Raw genomic sequence first — 20,808 nt, 5'->3', positions numbered from 1 at the left:
AATTTGCAGTTTCTGAATTTTACAGCATGATCATCCGTGGGTGCTTTTTAAAATTAAATCCAAGGGACTAGAATGGATTGTGTAATGCCCCTTTCCATGTGTAATGCCTTTGACACTAATAAAGGAGAATATTTGTAGCTCAGGGTTGAAATGAGGGGTTCTTTGAGCTTGGCTGTTTTCTTGTTGACGTTTCATTACCCAAACTAGGTAACATCATCAATGCTAGTCTAGACTTTGACACTTTGGTTCCTGTAAGCTTTCAGGTTTTTTTTTTTAAAGGAGCAATTTCTTGTTAAATCAGGGGTCTCCAACCTTGGCAACTTTAAGCCTGGTGGACTTCAACTTCCAGAATGCCCCAGCCAGCAAAACTGGCTGGGGAATTCTGGGAGTTGAAGTCCACTAGACTTAAAGTTACCAAAGTTGGAGACCCTTGTGTTAAATAAAACCTAAACATGGTCATTGCAAACACAATCTATTTCTGAATTTGCCGAGAGCTTCTGTTTTCTACAGCCTCAGAAGTGATTTTTCCACAACTCTGACTGTTCCATATGAACAAGGATAAGATTTATCATCATTAATAGATTGACCTAAGAATGAACACTAGTCCATATTTCCACTTGCTGAAATGGATAAAGACATCCTAAAACTCAACTCTGTGACACCCCAGACTTATCCCAGATTTAATGTAAGCAGCATTACCTAATATTAGTAAGTTATTGGTTCAGTTATGAGTTGATTTCGTATGGATCTTACTTACACTTAATTATAATTCCATCATTAAGTTCTTAATTTTGTTAATATTAGCCATTTTCAACACCTGGTCTGACATAAAGGAAGTGAGAATAATAAATCTTAATAATAAGGGAACTGAGGTGTATTTCAATGAAATGTAGACTACAGGAAACTGAAAAGGTTAATTGGATGCAGGATTAATGTCTTCCTAAGAATCTATACCCAAAACTTTATTTTTCTCTCTTTAGAAAAAAGTAAAGTTCACATACAGATCTGAAAAAATGGAGCCCAGTACTTGGAAGGCTATCAGTTAATATGTTCATAAAAATCGTGAAAGGATGTGGGTGAAAAACCCATTGTTATCATACAACAGGGGTAGTCAACCTTTTTATACCTACCGTCCACTTTTGAATCTCTGTTAGTAGCTAAATTTTCTAACCACCCACCGGTTCCACAGTAATGTGCCATGTATCGTCGTCTGCGCATGCCTCTCGTGCATCGTGGATTGGGTTTGGGGGGGCGCTGGCTACCAGCTTTGCTTGTCTGTTACAACTGGGTGGTGTGTGGAGGGAGATGCGCGAGCTATTTTGGGATGAGGCTCTTTTGTTTGCAGTTGCACTATAGCGCCATTTTGTTTCACTTATGTAACGTGAACTAAACTTATGCGCGGGCGATACAAATAGTATATTTTCAGAAATTTAAATTGTCACAGGGAATTTTATGAAAACCTAATGAAAATGTTTTTAAATAATGCTATGAAATTTTTTAAGAAAGTCAATTAAATTAAAAAAGAGGAAAGAGCTTCAGTATTGGACAAAACCCCTACCGCCCACTATGAAAGCTGGAACGCCCACTAGAGGGCGGTAGGGACCAGGTTGACTACCACTGTCATACAGTGTTACATGTGATAGCTACAGAAAGAACAGAAATCAGCTGGAGGAGTTTTAGTATGAAGGTACAATACTTACTTATTTTGAAATCTCTTAAAACCTTTTCTTTTAAAGACAGGGTACTTACTGTAGTGGCACAATGGATGTCTTTCCATACCGTAGCCTCTCTAGATAGATCAGAAACTTCAAAAAAGTTATCAAGAATAACTTCCCCAATCATATCATGTCTAGAAAACCTGTCAAAATCGTACATGCTGAAATGTAGCTTCCTGTTGCAAAGTTGATCGTAGGCCACAGGAAACTGAAAAGTTTCATTAAAGACAGGGTTTAAAGTCTTCCTATGAACTCTTGTCTGAAACTTTTTTTTCCTGTCTGGAAGAAGGTAGATTTTCACATATGGGTCTGAGGTTCCCGTAAAGTCTTTAGCTGGTAACTCCAAAGCTTTAACGATGGTGACCAAAAGCAGTTCATTTTCATAATCATATTTGAGGGTAAAGTTGAGTTTTCCACAGGTTTTCACATCCTCTTTCTTGCCTTCGGAATCCACAGACTTTTGCTTGTAAAGCTCAGGTTTGATCCGTCCAATGCTGGTTGTGGTCTCCCCTCTTTGTAAAACTGGTTCTGGACCCATGTTAAAATCGATGCTAGATACCTGCATTTGCCTTGGCAAATGTCTCCTGAAAGAATTGTGCCTGCATTTAGAAACAGAAAGAAATTTAGCTTAGATTATCTTGAAGGGAAAGAAAAATAACTTGGATACCATTAAAAACGAAAGAAGTCAATCAGCATTTCACATTTAACAAGTTTTCAATGTTATTGTTACAACTCTCATGAGGGAACAGTTATTAACAACGCTAGATAACCCAGGAAGATAATTCAATAATTCAGTTCAAGAAGAATAATGATCATTCAGAAAACAGGAAATGGAGAGTTAGGTAGATCAGAGGAGAAGGAGGGGTGGGGAAGGCAGAAATGGAAAATAAGTAAATCAGGGAGAGGTAAGAAAATGTGACAATAGCGTAAACTTACAAGAAATGGAAACGAGAGAGGAAAACCCATCTCCCAGTTCCACCCCAGTAGTCATCATTCAAGCAGAAGTCCTTGACATACAACCACAACTGAGCCCAACGTTCAGTGAAGTTTGCGCATTTTACAACCTTTCTTGCCACAACTGTTAAGTGAATCACTGTAGCTGTTAAATTAGTAATAACTAAGTTGATAAGGAAGGACTCACTGGAGAAGAACCTAATGCTGGGAAAGATTGAGGGCAAAAGGAGAAGGGGATGTCAGAGAACGAGGTGGATGGATGGAGTTACTGAAGTAGTAGGCGTGAGCTTAAATGGACTCCAGAGGATGGTAGAGGACAGGAAGGCCTGGAGGAATGTTGTCCATAGGGTCACGATGGGTCGGACATAACTTTGCAACTAACAACAACAACAAGTTGATAAGTGAATCTGGCTTTCCCATTGACTTTGTATGTCAGAGGTGATCACATGACCCTGGGACAATAAAACTATCATAAATATGAACCAATGGCCAAGCAGCTGAATTCTGATCATGTGATCATGGGGATGCTGCAAAGGTCATAAGTGTGAAAAATGGTCGTAAGTCACTTTTTTCAGTGCCGTTGTAACTTTGAACAGTCAGTAGAGAATTGTTTTAAGTCAAGGACTATCTGTAATGCTGATTTGTAGAAGAGCATGATCTTGCAAAAGTACACTAGGAAATTAAAATAAAATAAAATGAACGAATTAACCCTCCAATCCCTCCTTTTTTTCTGGAAGAAGATAGTAGCCATTCTGTATTGCTGCCATGGGCCATAAAGATACTGGAAGCCATGCTGAATATAAGAAGTTTTTATTTTTCCTTTTTCTATTTCACGAGAAGCTTCCCTACATTCCCTGTTTGCCCTTCACCAAAACGGGACAACCATCACTTCTGGAGGACACAAATAAATGGCATCATCCTCTATTACAGGAGTCTCCAACCTTGGTCCCTTTCAGACTTGTGGACTTCAACTCCCAGAGTTCCTTAGCCAGCTTTGCTGGCTGAGGGACTCTGGGAGTTGAAGTCCACAAGTCTGAAAGGGACCAAGGTTGGAGACCCCTGCTCTATTAAGCCCGTACATGATGTCAGAGACAGTTTGATGTGCTTTTTTTTTTCTGCCCTCCCAAGTATACTTTTCTATATTATTTTGCCTTGAGGATCTTTGACCATAGAGCAGTTGGGGCAAGGATGGGCTTCAAAAATTTTAGCAAGCGGTTCTCTGCCCAGTTGCTGCATGGGTGTCGCCACGGTGAGCATGGCCTAGTTGGACTCCTGCACCATGGGGAGGGGTGTTTTGCCCTCCCTGGGCTCTGGAGGCTTTCCACAAGCCTCCAGGAGGGCGAAAACAGCCTCCCCAGGCTCTAGAGGCCCTTGGGAGGCTGGAAATAGGCCTTCCTGAACTTCCGGTAGGCCTGTTTTTTACCCTCCCTGAGCCTCCATGCATGCCCTGCACTTACCTGCATCCAAAACGGGCCACTTGGGAACTCCTAGGAGGGGCGGGTGGGGTAGGTGGGGCTAGCCAAGAGTGGGATTTGGGCAGGGGTGAAATCTACTTATCTTCCTTACCCGTTCAGAAGTGCAGGCTCTGCACGCATCACATGCATGCACAGACCTTTTGCGAATGCACAAAACTTTCTGCACATGTGCAGAAGGTAAAAAACACATTACTTCCTGGTTAAAACCAGAAAAACCAAAGCTCTGCCCAGGCGGGTAGGCAGAGCTTTGCTCCACCATCGCTACCAGATTGCCGAACTACTGGCCACGATCGCTACCGGATCAAGCGATCTGGACCAATCTGGGAGCATTTCACCCCTGGATTTGGGGGGTTCTCTGAACTGTACAGAATCCTAGCTAGAGGCTCTCCCGAACCCCTGCGAACCCCTGGCAGCCCATCCCTGAGTTGGGGTTGTTGTTGGCTAAATGCTGTATTTCATTGCTACTTCATCAAGGCAGGAGTGCACCATCAACTGAATCAGTGTCTATTCTGCTTTTTAACACAATTACAGCTCATTTCATCATGAACGCGGCGATAGAGCAATGGTCATACTACTTGTCTCGTAAACAGAAGACGGTTGGATCAAACACGGGACAGATTTTCTTTTCTTTTTTTTTTCTTTTTTTTTTGAGAATTACTATTTCTCTCCAGACTTCCAACTTTTTATTTATTTATTTATTTATTTATTATTCGAATTTATATACCGCCCTATCTCCCAAAGGACTCAGGGCAGTTCACAGGCATATAAAACATCAATATCAATATACAAATTAAAATAATCCTTAAAAAACTTATTCTAGCGCCCGAATTATTAAAAATAGAAATATAAATATCAAATATAAATATTAAAATCAATTTAAAACCCCTCTAAATTTAAAAATCTAAGCCAGTCCTGCACAGATGAATAAATGTGTCTTGAGCTCGCGACGGAAGGTTCGAAGGTCAGGAAGTTGACGGAGTCCTGGGGGGAGTTCGTTCCAGAGGGTGGGAGCCCCACAGAAGGCCCTTCCTGGGCGTCGCCAGCGACACTGCCTAGCTGGCGGCACCTGAGGAGTCCCTCTCTGTGAGGCGCAGGTCGGTGAGAGGTATCTGGTCGCAGTAGGCGGTCCCGTAGATAACCCGGCCCTATGCCATGGGCGCTTTAAAGGTGGTCACCAAAACCTTGAAGCGCACCGGAAGGCCACAGGTAGCCAGTGCAGCCTGCGCAGGATGGGTGTTATCACGGGAGCCACGAGGGCTCCCTCTATCACCAGCAGCCGCATTCTGAACTAACTGCAGCCTCGGATGCCCTTCAAGGAAGCCCCATGTAGAGGCGTTGCAGTAATCCAGGCGAGGCGTCACAAGGCGTGGTGACCGTGCATAGGGCCTCCCGGTCCAGAAAGGCGCAACTGGCGCACCAAGCGAACCTGGTGAACGCTCTCCTGGAGCGGCCGTCAAATGATCTTCTAGAGACAGCCGTTCATCCAGGAGGGCGCCTAAGTTGCGCACCCTCTCCGCCGGGGCCAATGACTCGCCACCGATGGTCAGCCGCGGTTAGCTGACTGTACCGGGATGCGGCATCCACAGCCACTCTGTCTTGGAGGATTGAGCTTGAGCCTGTTTCTCCCCATCCAGACCCGTCGGCCTCAGGCACCGGGACAGCACTTGATAACCGTTGGGGTGGTCGGTGTGGAAAAATACAGCTGGGTGTCATCCGCGTACAGCTGGTACCTCACACGAACCACTGATGATCTCACCCAGCGGCTTCATGTAGATGTTGAACAGAAGGCGAGAGGATCGATCCTGCGGCACCCACAAGTGAGGGGCCTCGGGGCCGACCTCTGCCCCTGTCAACACCGACTGCGACCGGTCGGAGAGATAGGAGGAGAACCACCGATAAGCGGTGCCTCCCACTCCCAATCCCTCCAACCGGCGCAGCAGGATACCATGGTCGATGGTATCGAAAGCCGCTGAGAGGTCTAATAGGACCAGGGCAGAGGAACAACCCCTATCCCTGGCCCTCAGAGATCATCCACCAGCGACCAAAGCCGTCTCCGTGCTGTAACCGGGCGGAAACCGGACTGGAGCAGGTCTAGATAGACAGTTTCATCCAGGTGTAAGGAAACTGATATGCCACCATACTCTCAACAACCTTCGCGGCGGGTTGGAGACGACGATAATTACCTAAAACAGCGGGTCAGGAAGGCTTCTTGAGGAGGGCCTCACCACCGCCTCTTTCAAGGCGGCGGAAGACACCCTCCACCAAAGAAGCGCTCGTAATCGCCTGGAGCCAGCCTCGTGTCACCTCCTGCGTGGCCAGCACCAACCAGGAGGGGCACGGGTCCAGTAAACATGTGGTGGTATTCAGCCTCCCCAACAACCTGTCCATGTCCTCGGAGCAACAGGGTCAAACTCATCCCATAAAATGTCACCAAGACCACCCTCAGCCGTCTCACCCGTATCACGCAATCTTGGTCCAAACCATCCCGAAGCTGAGCGATTTTATCGTATAGATAACCGTTAAACTCCTCAGCACGTCCTGCAGCGGGTCATCCCGCTCCCCTGGTGTAGGAGGAGGCGGGTCACCCAAACAGGGCGGCTGGGTGGTTATCTGCCGATGCAATGAGGGAGGAGGCGTAGCTCGCCTCGCTTCCCTCAATGCCACTAGGTAAGTCCTAGTATAGGACTTCACTAGTGTCGATCAGCTTCTGAGCGGCTAGACCTCCAGGAACTCTCTGGCGTCTTCTCCGGCGCTTCATCCTCTCAGCTCCTCGGAGAACCAAGGGCGGTTGGGACCTGCGCGGGTCAGAGGCCGCAAAGGCACGACCGGTCTAAGGCCCCGCGCGGCCCGTTCCCAGGCGCAACAAGTTCCTCAACCGAGCCGTGAGCCAGACTCTCAGGAAATGGCCCAAGCTCCGTCCGGAACCCCTCCGGGTCCATCAGGCGCCTGGGGCGGAACCAGCGTGTCGGCTCCGTCTCCCTGCGGTGGTGAATGGCGGTCAGAAAGTCCAGGCGAAGAAGAGTGATCTGACCATGACAAAGGTTCAGTGACTATTTCCTTTAAGTCCAGATCTCTCAACCACTGACCAGAGACAAAATCAGGTCCAGAGTGCCACCCCAATGTGAGTAGGGCCATCAACTACTTGGGTCAGGTCCAAGGCCGTCATGGAAGCCATGAACTCCCGAGCTGCTGTCGATGGCGAGCGGACGATGGCAAGTTAAAGTCCCCATGACTAAAAGTCTGGGGTCTCACTGCCACCCGGCCAGCACCTCCAGGAGCTCGGGCAGGGCAGCTGTCACGCAGCAAGGAGCCAGGTACGTGATCAGCAAACCCATCTGGCACCTATGACCCCATCTCACAAGAGGATTCGCACCCGGCAATCTGAGGTACAGTGGTCTCCCTCGGCTCTAGGCTCTCTCTAATCACAACCGCCACCCCCACCCCTACCCTGGGCCTCGGCTGATGAAATGCACTGAAACCCGGTGGGCACATCTCAACAAGGCACACCTTCCGTGCCCAGCCAGGTTTCCGTGCGCCTATAAGGTCCATGGCGCCCCCTGGATAAGGTCGTATATTAGGGGGGCCTTATTAACTATGGACCGTGCGTTGCATAACATCAGCCGAAGGCCCAGGCTCTGGGGGTCTTGACCATCCGGGGAACGGGAAAAGGACGGGGGATCGGGGCGCGCGACCGCTTGCACACATCGGGCGCGTGCCCCCCCAGAACGATATGGTCCCCCCCTTTCGCCATATCTGCCCCTCCCACTTACCGTGGAAATCAGGCCACCCTCACCAACAGGAACGCAATCTCCCCCCCTAACCTCCGAACCTGTTAAAAAACCGTCACGAGCACGCGCAAGGACTGGCTCCCCTCCCAACGGGCTACCCCCAACGCCCGCCTCAACCTCCACCCCTCCCGGCGGGTTCTCTCCCCACCCGCCAAATCCTCCCCCACCCTCCCTTAAAATTCCCATTAAAATTCCCCTTAAAAAAATCTATTAAAACAATTAATTAAAAAACCCCTGAGTCTCCTATTTTTGGCATGCCAAAAATTTTTGCCTCTTGAACAAAAATGCCAGTCTGAAAGTGAAGAGGACGAACGAAGCATTGGCCTGTTCTGTCTGCCCCATTTCCTGGTTACATCGCCTTTGAACACTGAAGCAAAATATCTTTCTGTGCAGCTGCCCGGCAGCCTCCTTTTGAAGCACCACATGTGGTTGCTTAATAATGCAAAAAGAGGTGCTTCATGGGGTGTGCCATGCATTCTGAAGCATCGTTCAAAAGATTTGTACAGTTCTACCCTCTGGTTCTGCTATTTCCTAATCTGAAGGAGCCCCTAGTTTTGTCTTCTTTTGGAACCTAATAGAAGCTTGGAAGCTTGGGAAGCTGTTGATAGCGAGCAGATGATTGTATCATGTACTATGGACCTTCACAGACATCCACAGGTGTCCTTATTACTAAACGAATTTTAATGAAATTCTTCTCTTATTTGGAAAAGAAAATCTTCAAACAAATGTCATTTCATTAAACGGACCGAGAAAAAAAAAATGAATACGCAGAATTCTTCTGCGCAGCTCTATTTAAAACACCTGTATCGAATACATAACATTGTTCCCTTGGCTTCTATTGCTAGCAACTTCAAAGCTTGCCTAGGTTGGATGCTACAGAGAAAGTTATTCCCCAGATGATATAATATCATCACATTCAATGATATTTGTGCTTGAGGAAGCCAATGCTCTAATGACATAGTGGCTTGCGTCAGTTTCAGGGAGACAGCTGATTGATGTGTTAATTATTCAAATGTGTTTTGTTCCCATAGCAACGGTGGAAATGCTTTTCTGAACCAAAGAAACTATGGGAGTTTATATGACTACCCTACAAAGGGGTCAGGAGCTCAGCTAATTAGAAAGTGCACACAGCTCACATCTGCTACGCTGTTCCTCCCACTGCCATGTCCCTGCACTTTGATTTGTTGCTCTGCCTGGAACTCATCTTTGTTCTTTGGAGCCTTGAAGGCAAGCCAAAAATGGTCCTCCACGTCCTAGAGAATTTAAATAGGCAATTCTCAGTAGGATCTTGTCAGATCAGTAGCCACCGATCCACCGAAATTGGCCAGCGGGAATGTGTGCCCCAGGGAACGATAGCAGCTGAAAGTTGCCCAATGAACATATCCCACATTCCCAAATTGTACAAGCAATGAGCATGACAACACTATCGAACACTATCGAAGTGCTGTCCCGGTGTCTGGAAGCCGTACGGGTCTGGATGGGGAGAAACAGGCTCAAGCTCAATCCCTCCAAGACAGAGTGGCTGTGGATGCGGCATCCCGGTACAGTCAGCTGAGTCCACGGCTGACTGTTGGGGGTGAGTCATTGGCCCCGATGGAGAGGGTGCGCAACTTGGGCGTCCTCCTGGATGAACGGCTGTCTTTTGAAGATCATTTGACGGCCGTCTCCAGGAGAGCTTTCTACCAGGTTCGCCTGGTGCGCCAGTTGCGCCCCTTTCTAGACCGGGATGCCCTATGCACGGTCACTCACGCCCTCATGACGTCTCGTCTGGATTACTGCAATGCTCTCTACATGGGGCTCCCCTTGAAGGGCATCCGGAGGCTCCAGTTAGTCCAGAATGCGGCTGCGCGGGTGATAGAGGGAGCCCCTCGTGGCTCCCGTGTGACACCTATCCTGCGCAGACTGCACTGGCTACCTGTGGCCTTCCGGGTGCGCTTCAAGGTTTTGGTAACCACCTTTAAAGCGCTCCATGGCATAGGGCCGGGTTACTTACGGGACCGCCTACTGCTACCGAATACCTCTCACCGACCCGTGCGCTCTCACAGAGAGGGACTCCTCAGGGTGCCGTCAGCTAGGCAGTGTCGTCTGGCGACACCCAGGGGAAGGGCCTTCTCTGTGGGGGCTCCCACCCTCTGGAACGAACTCCCCCCAGGACTCCGTCAACTTCCGGACCTCCAAACCTTCCGTCGCGAGCTTAAAACACATTTATTCATCTGCGCAGGACTGGATTAGATTTTAAATTTATATTGGTTTTTAATGGGTTTTATTATTTATACTGCTTTTAATAATTCGGCCTTTTAGAATAAGTTTTTTAATTGTTATTTTAATTTGTATTTATATGTTTTTACTTGCCTGTGAACCGCCCTGAGTCCTTCGGGAGATAGGGCGGTATATAAATGTGAATAATAATAATAATAATAATAATAATAATAATAATAATAATAATAATAATAATAATAATAATAATAATAATAATAATAACTTAACAAATATTGATTTTACAGAAGAAAATGTTGGTAAAGCTCTTTGTAACTTGAAACCATCTCTATCCATTGGACCTGATGGACTTTGTGCTTACTTTTAAAAAAAACTCTCTAGTAATCTAGCAGAACCCCTAAGTATAATCTTTAATATAACTTTTACTACCCTTCCCAATCTCTGGTCACTAGCCACAGTCATTCCAATTTTCAAAAAAGGCGACCCCAGCTTAGTTGATAATTATAGACCAATCTTCCTATGTTGCGTCGCCTGCAAGGTTATGGAATCCATCCATCATCATGAATTGCTCTTGCAGATTTAATGGAACCCCAGTTTTTAAAATTAAAATGGCATTAACTGGATGCATTTAATGCCTCTCCTTGCATGGAGTGGGACACTTCAAAATATCAGAAGTCCATGCCTCTTTCAGACAAGAACAGCCAAATGCAGAGGATAGAGTAAATCAATTTGGTAAGGCCACACTTGGAATATTGCATTCAGTTTTGGTCACCACGATGTAAAAAAGATGTTGAGACTCTAGAAAGAGTGCAGAGAAGAGCAACAAAGATGATTAGGGGACTGGAGGCTAAAACATATGAAGAACGGTTGCAGGAACTGGGTATGTCTTGTTTAATGAAAAGAAGGACTAGTGGAGATATGATAGCAGTGTTCCAATATCTCAGAGGTTGCCACAAAGAAGAGGGAGTCAAGCTCTTCTCCAAAGCACCTGAGGGTAGAACAAGAAGCAATGGGTGGAAACTAATCAAGGAGAGAAGCAACTTAGAACTAAGGAGAAATTTCCTGACAGTTAGAACAATTAATAAGTGGAACAACTTGCCTCCAAAAATTGTGAATGCTCCAACACTTGAAATTTTTAAGAAAATGTTGGATAGCCATTTGTCTGAAATGGTATAGATTTTCCTGCCTGGGCAGGGGGTTGGACTAGAAGACCTCCAAGGTCCCTTCCAAATCTTTTATTATGTTATGTTATGGGGCCCTTGGTGGAAGACTCATGGAACAACCATGGAATTTACTGAAATAATTTATCTTTCAGACCAACTCTTACGGTCACCTGGCATGGCTCCAGTTTTGCTTGAGGGTCTGGGCTGTTAGCTTTTCCTATTCAAGAATTGCCACCTGTGCTCTCATCCTACAGAGGATCCTACTTTCGTCCTACTCTCATCCTACTTTCTTCTGATCCAAGACTTTCCTGTCCTATCTACTTCCATCACCTCCTTCTTCCCTAGATGTCCTCTTTAAGACCTCTGCTCTACTCTCTGCTTGCCAGGCCACTCTCTAGCATCAGGCTCCTTGCCTGGTTATGCACAATATTCCAGATCCAGTATCAGAGGAAAACAAAATCGGAACAACACCAACGCAATGTTTTTGCCGCTGGCTCAGTTTCATGCATTTAGCTACAAGTCAAACTTTTCAACCAACTAATGAGACATCAATTGATAAACAGATGAGTCTTAATCTTAACTTAGATGCTGGTTTCTTTCATTCATTTAGTGACAGTTGAAACCAAGATGCTATGGGGACCTTGGGCCACAAGATTAGGATTGCCTTTGCCAGAGACCAAGGATAGAAGAACACTCAAATTCCACAGAAATTATTTAGTAGGTTTTGAATAAGTAACACAATACATGTTACCACCTAAATGGTAGATTAGGCAGGATCCCCTTAAGATCATAAAGTAACTCATGAAGAGAGCAACCATTCAGGTTTGTTTCCAGGAATGGAGCTCATAACTAGACTTTGTAGTATCATGTAAGAAGGTATATCAGTGACATTTTTGATAACTATACAGTAACTTCTGAAATAAGCCCATTTGATAAAGAATAGCATTGAAAGAAAGCTAGTGCTCTTGTTTCCATGTTTCTGAGTCCTGTAATTTAGAACGTTGGACTAGATCAAAGATGGTTAACCTTTTTGGTGCCGAGTGCCAAAGTGCGTGTGTGTGCATGTGAATGCATGCATGCGTGCCCGAACCCCCAAAATGCAATGAGAGCACCCCTGTGCATGCGCCCCACCCATGCATGTGCGTGCATCCCCCACGCATGAGCCCCCCATTTTAGCTTCCAGGTTGGTGCAGGTGGCCTTCCAGGCTCAAAACGGGGTGCAGGGGGCACATGCGTGAGAACCCCCAAAATGCAATGTGTGCGCCCCCATGCATGAGTCCTGCCTCCTGTGCATGCACCCCTCCCCTCCGTGCATGCGCACACATGTCCCCCGCATGCCACCTGCGCATGTACGGCAGAGACTCGAAGATTAGCTGGTTGGCGGGAGGCGCATGCACATGCGCAGTGAAGCTGAGCCGGGGCGACGGCTGGCGTGCCCACAGAGGGGGCTCTGCGTGTGCCATAGGTTCGCCATCATGGGACTAGATGATCCACTGGCAAATTGGAACTTACATTAAAAATTCACTAGGTGATTATGCTGAAAGCAAGTTTAACTTATGGTTTTGAGCTAACCATTGATTGTGGTGACCAATGGAGACGCTATCCATATTTAAATAAATGTCTTATTTTGCATTTATTCAACTATTTACAAGACAACCGTTCAATGAAGCCTTAAGAGCAGAGACTATGTCTTGCTGAAAGAACTAAGATGTATATCACTTACAAAGTTTTTTCTTCAGGCAAGTCATACATGGCTGGTAGATTCATGTGAACTTAGAAGGGAACTTGGAGATCTATACACATTTGCCTGTCCAGTGCAGGAACCTATGACATTCATTCAATATCTGTGCCACAAATTGCAATTATCTTGATAGGGCTGAATGTGCAATTTACTAACACCTCAGTGCTGATCTGGGAAATTATCTGAGGTCTACATCCTAACCCAATAGTTAGATTCTAATACTTGAAAAACAAGACTTATAAGTGAATTTGCTTCACTTTATTCCTATTCTTGAATTCACATTCTCGCAATTAGTTTTACTGCAGATACTCGGTTTCATATATCCTGAACCAATATAATGAAACGTTACATTCCACTGTAATGTTTGGGGGGTTTCTGTGCAGCAACAACAGCAGATGCTTCCAAAGAGCTATAAATTAAAGGGGAATAAACACAATCATGAGTGTTTTGATGAATGTAACAACAAAAAGGCTTTACATTAAGGAAAATTCTTTTAATAATAAGTGTTGGGAAAAGCATAGAGGAAAATTTGAGTAAGTAATTGTGCGCACATTTAAAAAAGTATTTAAAATTGAATGGCAAAAACCATTACGATTGGAAAAATGAGAAAATGAATTAAAACAAAGTACTTATTAGACAGATTTATTCATCTCTACTTGCCAGGCAGTGTCCCTGGATAGGATACTAAAAAGCTGCCTCATGTTCAGTGTGATGTGTTGACCAAGTTCAAGAATCTAAATTCTACCAGGAGATGCCAGGAGTTGAACCTTCTATTTTATGGCTACAAACAATGTAGTTTATGAGTGGTGCGATGGCCTAAAGGTGGAGCTCTCACCTCACAATCAGGAGGCTGTGAGTTCAATCCTAGGTAGAGGCAGATATTTCTTTCTCTGGGCACAATGAGAATGTATCTGCTGAACAAAGCCCCACATTGGCAACAGGAAGGGCATCCGGCCAGTAAACACTCAGCTCCATTCAGTTGCCCAGACTCCACCCCGCAAGGGATTATGGGGTCATTAAAAGAAAAAAGAGGAAACAATATAGTTTATCTTTATTCAATTACAAGGTTGGGTATAGTGGCTTAGAACCTATACCCAGCCTAAATGATTTTTTTATGTCCCTGCATAGTAAGAACATTCAATTTATAAGAAAACATTATTGCAACCTTGAATAAAGAAGGAAACCAGCAGGGGAAAATGGACAGGTTGTAAGGAATTTACTACATGTTTCCTTTCCTTTAATCTCTGAAACCTTCATTATGAGCATGAATCCCTCAGGTACAAAGATCATATTGTTAAGTTCAGCCTTGCCATCTTCTAGCTGGGGAAAAGAAAGGAATTGAATCTAATCTTAGTGGCATGTTTTCTGTAATTAAAAGCAAAAGAAAAAAAAAAGAAAATCAATTATCTTGTTGTGTCCAGATATAAAAGCTGTAGTCCCAGATTTTTTTCTCATTACTTGCTAAAAGGTTACATTTTGAAAGAAGCCAACTTCTCTTCCAATCGATAATAACGAAAGTCTAAAAATGCACACCAAAAAAAAAAAATATATCTACAAGATACTGAAAATGAATGTAGCGAATGTGAGAATTTTTTTTACAGTGTTCCTAGAGGTCAGCAAAATCGCAACGAAGTGTGACAAAGTCTACTTTTTTAAAATTAAATTTGAATTACAATTAGTGAATGAAGACTATATTTCATTATCTACTTTGGAATCATGAACTAAAATCTACATTCAAAGTCTTATTCCCAATTTCCCAAATTTGAGGTAGTGAAATGATCAGACTAAACAGCGCCATAAGCTTTTTTCATTCGTAAAAGTATTTGTAGGAATTGGGTTTTTTTCCCTCTTTCCCATCAACAAGAATGCTTTTCATGAGCTTCCAAGTGAAGTGAAATTGCACTCTGGAGGTAAACAGACAGTAACACAAAACTGCTTCTTCACATGTCATTTATTGTTGCTGGGAATCAAGACATAAAAACCCTTTTTATACGCAGGTCTCTTATAAAAGAGTACAAAATAGAAGAATGCAAAATATTTAATTGCGGTTCATTGCATTGCTTTCCATTCCTATGCAATGAGTCTTCAGATTCAAGGTTATCTTAGATCAGAGGTCTTCAAACTTGGCAGCTTTAAGACTTGTGGACTTCAACTCCCAGAATTCTCCAGCCAGCATAGCTGGTTGACCTTGCCTTAGATCGTTTTCCTTTCAGTAGAATCATTTGAACTCTGATAGTTTTATTGTTAATGCATAGAAATGGAAAACTCTTTATTAATAGCAACAAGGAAGAGGATATAGGTCAAAGGACTTGATGTATAAAGCATTGATGTATATTCACATGCCTGACACAGAACCATAAGATTTAGGGAATCCAGACAGGGCTGAGCTTCAATGGATGGGTGGGACAATGGTGGGTGTGGCCTAGTCAGCCTCCTGCACCACAGCAGGGGGGCCGTTTTTGCCCTCCCTGGGCTCTGGAGGCTTTCCTCGAGCCTCTGGGAGGGCGAAAATGGTGTCCCCAGGCTCAAGAGGCCCTCTTCCAGTAGTGCCACTTTTTTGTGAAAAGAGACTGTCAAAAATGAAGGAAGAGAAGAAAGGAAATGAGTGTCAGAGCAAACCATGGAAATTGCCAAGAAAAAAGAAAATAAAGCCAAGAAAGACAAAAAATGTTAGAAAGAAACTTAACCAAGAGTTTCAGGCAATTGTGAGAAGAGACAAGAAGCAGTATAACAACAATTGTAGAGACAGTATGGATGGAAACAGACATAGAGAAACAAGGAAAGTCTTCCAAAAGATCTCTGATCTTAGAAGGAGGTGCCAGCCTTGAATTGGTATGCTAAAGGACACCAATGAACAGAGAGTAACCAATTCAAAGGAGATGAAAGAATATAATAGAAGTATACAGAAAAATATAGTAGAGATGTCAACATCCAAGATTCTTAGAAGGTATCAAGATCACGTGAAGTGTTAATGCCACTTTATAATGCCTTGATAAGGCCACACTTGGAATATTGTATCCAGTTTTGGTTGCCACGATGTAAAAAAGATGTTGAGACTCTGGAAAGAGTGCAGAGAAGAGCAACAAAGCAACAAAGATGAGAATAGCAACAAAGGGGACTGGAGGCTCAAACATATGAAGAACGGTTGCTGGAACTGGATACATCTGTTCTGATGAAAAGAAGGACTAGGGGTGACATGATAGCAGTGTTCCAATATCTCAGGGGTTGCCACAAAGAAGAGGGAGTCAAACTATTCTGCAAAGCACCTGAGGTAGAACAAGAAGCAATGGGTGGAAACTAATCAAGGAGAAAAGCAACTTAGAACTAAGGAGAAAATTCCAGACAGAACAATTAATCAGTGGAACAACTTGCCTCCAGAAGTTGCGAATGCTCCAACACTGGAAGTTTTTAAGAAGAAGTTGGATAACCATTTGTCTGAAGTGGTGTAGGGTTTCCTGCCTAAGCAGGTGGTTGGACTAGAAGACCTCCAAGGTCCCTTCCAACTATATTATTATATTATATTATATTATATTGTATTGTATTGTATTGTATTGTTTTCTATTCTATTCTATTCTATTCTATTCTATTCTATTCTATTCTATTCTATTCTATTCTATTCTATTCTATTCTATTCTATATTTCTTAGTTACAAGAGCGAGGAAATTAGATCAACATTCAGGTTCATTACCAAGTTGGAAAGTAGTGATGGACTACCCACTGAAAATATGGTAAGCAACAGAAAAAAAATCAGTCAAGATTCTAACCAAGCTATGCCAACAAATGGCCAACCAATTGGAAGATGTCGAATGTTACATTCCAGTACAAAATCAATGAGATTTAACAGGGTCTGCAAATTATCAGAGAATATAGTTAATTTCACATGATAACAAAATAATGGTTATGATCATCTGATGCAGATTAGAACCCTACAGGGAAAAAGGAACATTATACATTATTGCTGATGCACACTGGATAGTTGAGAAAGCCAAAGAATACCAAAAAGAAGTCAGAATGGGCTTCATCGATTATAGAAAAGAGTCTGATTTTGTCAATCTTGTCAAGCAAGGGAAAATGATAAGAAAAAGTGGGATCCCATTGTCCTCATGAGAAACTTATATACAGGTCAGGAAGTCATGGTATGGCCAGAACTTAGCAGAACAGTCTGAAACATCAATAACATATACTACATTGATAACATTACTTTGATAGCTGAAAATACAAAGGTTCTTCAATCCCACTACTAAAAGTCAAATGAGAAAAATGATACTAAAATTAAATTCCATGTGGTCCACTTTGGGAGGAAAAGTTGAGTGGTGCAGTGACCTAGAGGTGGAGCTCTTGCTTCACAATCAGGAGGCTGTGAGTTCGATCCTAGGTAGAGGCAGATATTTCTCTCTCTGGGCACAATGAGAATGCTTTGAACTCTGAAGTGGTGACAGGCAGGGCATCCAGCCAGTAAATGCTCAGCTCCATTTAGTTGCCCCAACTCCACCCTGATGCAAGGTATTATGGGGTCATTAAAAGACTCTTTGGGATGAAAAGTTGGTTTTTAAAGAAGTAGGATAGGAAGCATATTGACACCTTTGAACTTGGGTGTCAGAGAAGACTACTGTGAACATCAAGGTCAGCCAAGAAAACAAAGTGACGGATCATTGAACAAATCTTACTTGAGGCACAAATGACCTAGCTGAAATTATCCTATTTCAAACTTGTTATGCTCAGCTCTCTGGAAAAGGTTGTAATGCTGAGAAAGATAGAAGGAAAGAGAAGAGAATGATCAACAGCAAAATGGATAAATTCAGTTAAGGGTTACCAAGTGCACTGTTGGAAGATTTGAAAGTACAGATTAAGGGTAGTTTTTTGTAGAGAAGATTTACCTCTGTGGTTGCTAGGTGTCAAAAATGACTTGATGGCACATAATGAATCAGTCAATCAACATTGCATACACGCAACACTGGCCATAATTTGCAAAACAAGACACTCATAAGTTTTCTAATTTTTTGTCCAGAATTTTCTATTCAAGGAAGTATTCTTTCAATTACTTCAGATGTATTTAGCCCTTCATGTGTCTTAGTGCATTAAAATTAGATGCATTTAATCACCATTTTCTTAAATCATTTCTCAGTTGATGTGACAGCCAAGTGCTAAGTATTAGCATATTGTTCTCAGTTATGTCCTGATAGAATTCTGATTGTTGGATAAGGATAGACGTGAACTATTAATGTTAAACAATAAATTGCTTTTTTTTCTAATTAAAAAAATATTTAATAGCATAAGATGCTGAGCTTGTTGATCGAAAGGTCGGCAGTTCAGCGGTTTGAGTCCCTAGTGCCGCATAACGGGGTGAGCTCCTGTTAGTTGTCCCAGCTTTTGTCAACCTAGCAGTTTGAAAGCATGTAAAAAATGCAAGTAGAAAAATAGGGACCATCTTTGGTGGGAAGGTAACAGCATTCTGTGCACCTCTGGCATTTAGTCATGCCAGCCACATGACCATGGAGATGTGTTCGGACAGCACTGGCTCTTCGGCTTTGAAACGGAGATGAGCACCACCCCCTAGAGTCGGGAACAACTAGCACATATGTGCAAGGGGTACCTTTACCTTTACATTTTGAAGTTGCTTTGTGCTATTTCTTACTTTAACTTATTGTGTGCCTCAGCTATTATAATCACAGAGACACCCCCATACTCATCCCAACCCTCGTGTTTTCTGTTCGTATATAGTTACTTCTCAATTTATAACTATTCATTTAGTGTCTGTTCAAAGTTGCAACAGCACTGTGACTTATGACCATATTTCATACTCATGACCATTGCAGCATCCTCATGGTCATGTGATCAAAATTCTGATACTTGGCAACTGGCGTGTATCGATGATGGTTGTAGTATGATCCTCTTTTGAGACCTTTTGACATGCAAAGTCAATAGGGAAGTAGCTTCACTAAACGAAAGTGTTACTAGCTTAACAAGTGCCATGATTCACATAACAACTGTGGCAAGAAAGGTCGTAAAATTTAGGGAATCCAGACAGGGCTGAGCTTCAATGGATGGGTGGGACAATGGTGGGTGTGGCCTAGTCAGCCTCCTGCACCACAGCAGGGGGGCCGTTTTTGCCCTCCCTGGGCTCTGGAGGCTTTCCTCGAGCCTCTGGGAGGGCGAAAATGGTGTCCCCAGGCTCAAGAGGCCCTCTTCCAGTAGTGCCACTTTTTTGTGAAAAGAGACTGTCAAAAATGAAGGAAGAGAAGAAAGGAAATGAGTGTCAGAGCAAACCATGGAAATTGCCAAGAAAAAAGAAAATAAAGCCAAGAAAGACAAAAAATGTTAGAAAGAAACTTAACCAGGCAATTGTGAGAAGAGACAAGAAGCAGTATAACAACAATTGTAGAGACAGTATAGATGGAAACAGACATAGAAAAACAAGGAAAGTCTTCCAAAAGATCTCTGATCTTAGAAGGAGGTGCCAGCCTTGAATTGGTATGCTAAAGGACACCAATGAACAGAGAGTAACCAATTCAAAGGAGATGAAAGAATATAATAGAAGTATACAGAAAAATATAGTAGAGATGTCAACATCCAAGATTCTTAGAAGGTATCAAGATCACGTGAAGTGTTAATACCACTTTATAATGCCTTGATAAGGCCACATTTGGAATATTGTATCCAGTTTTGGTTGCCACGATGTAAAAAAGATGTTGAGACTCTGGAAAGAGTGCAGAGAAGAGCAACAAAGCAACAAAGATGAGAATAGCAACAAAGGGGACTGGAGGCTAAAACATATGAAGAACGGTTGCTGGAACTGGATACATCTGTTCTGATGAAAAGAAGGACTAGGGGTGACATGATAGCAGTGTTCCAATATCTCAGAGGCTGCCACAAAGAAGAGGGAGTCAAACTATTCTCCAAAGCACCTGAGGGTAGAACAAGAAGCAATGGGTGGAAACTAATCAAGGAGAGAAGCAACTTAGAACTAAGGAGAAATTTCCTGATAGAACAATTAATCAGTGGAACAACTTGCCTCCAGAAGTTGTGAATGCTCCAACACTGGAAGTTTTTAAGAAGATGTTAGATAAACATTTGTCTGAAGTGGTGTAGGGTTTCCTGCCTGGGCAGGGGGTTGGACTAGAAGACCTCCAAGGTCCCTTCCAACTCTGTTATTGTATTGTATTGTATTGTATTGTATTGTATTGTATTGTATTGTATTGTATTGTATTGTTTTCTATTCTATTCTATTCTATTCTATTCTATTCTATTCTATTCTATTCTATTCTATTCTATTCTATTCTATATTTCTTAGTTACAAGAGCGAGGAAATTAGATCAACATTCAGGTTCATTACCAAGTTGGAAAGTAGTGATGGACTACCCACTGAAAATATGGTAAGCAACAGAAAAAAAATCAGTCAAGATTCTAACCAAGCTATGCCAACAAATCTGGAGAATGACACAATGGCCAACCAACTGGAAGATGTCGAATGTTACATTCCAGTACAAAATCAATGAGATTTAACAGGGTCTGCAAATTATCAGAGAATATAGTTAATTTCACATGATAACAAAATAAGGGTTATGATCATCTGATGCAGATTAGAGCCCTACAGGGAAAAAGGAACATTATACATTATTGCTGATGCACACTGGATAGTTGAGAAAGCCAAAGAATACCAAAAAGAAGTCAGAATGGGCTTCATCGATTATAGAAAAGAGTCTGATTTTGTCAATCTTGTCAAGCAAGGGAAAATGATAAGAAAAAGTGGGATCC

General features: G+C 43.2%; 1 protein-coding gene across 1 annotated transcript in view; it reads right to left on the bottom strand.

Annotated features, from left to right (window-relative positions):
• SYT10 (synaptotagmin 10) overlaps positions 1 to 20,808 on the bottom strand; it is a 63,900-nt gene that overhangs the window by 21,302 nt on the left and 21,790 nt on the right. Inside the window, exon 3 of the mRNA XM_058191503.1 lies at positions 1,750 to 2,314. Within this exon, the coding sequence (XP_058047486.1) occupies positions 1,750 to 2,314 (565 nt within the window). The remainder of the gene's footprint in view (positions 1 to 1,749; positions 2,315 to 20,808) is intronic.

Source organism: Ahaetulla prasina, chromosome 7 (assembly GCF_028640845.1).
Source record: "Ahaetulla prasina isolate Xishuangbanna chromosome 7, ASM2864084v1, whole genome shotgun sequence".
Lineage (NCBI taxonomy): Eukaryota > Metazoa > Chordata > Lepidosauria > Squamata > Colubridae > Ahaetulla > Ahaetulla prasina.
Note: the sequence above shows the minus strand (reverse complement) of the source record. Positions and strands in the feature narration are given on the sequence as shown.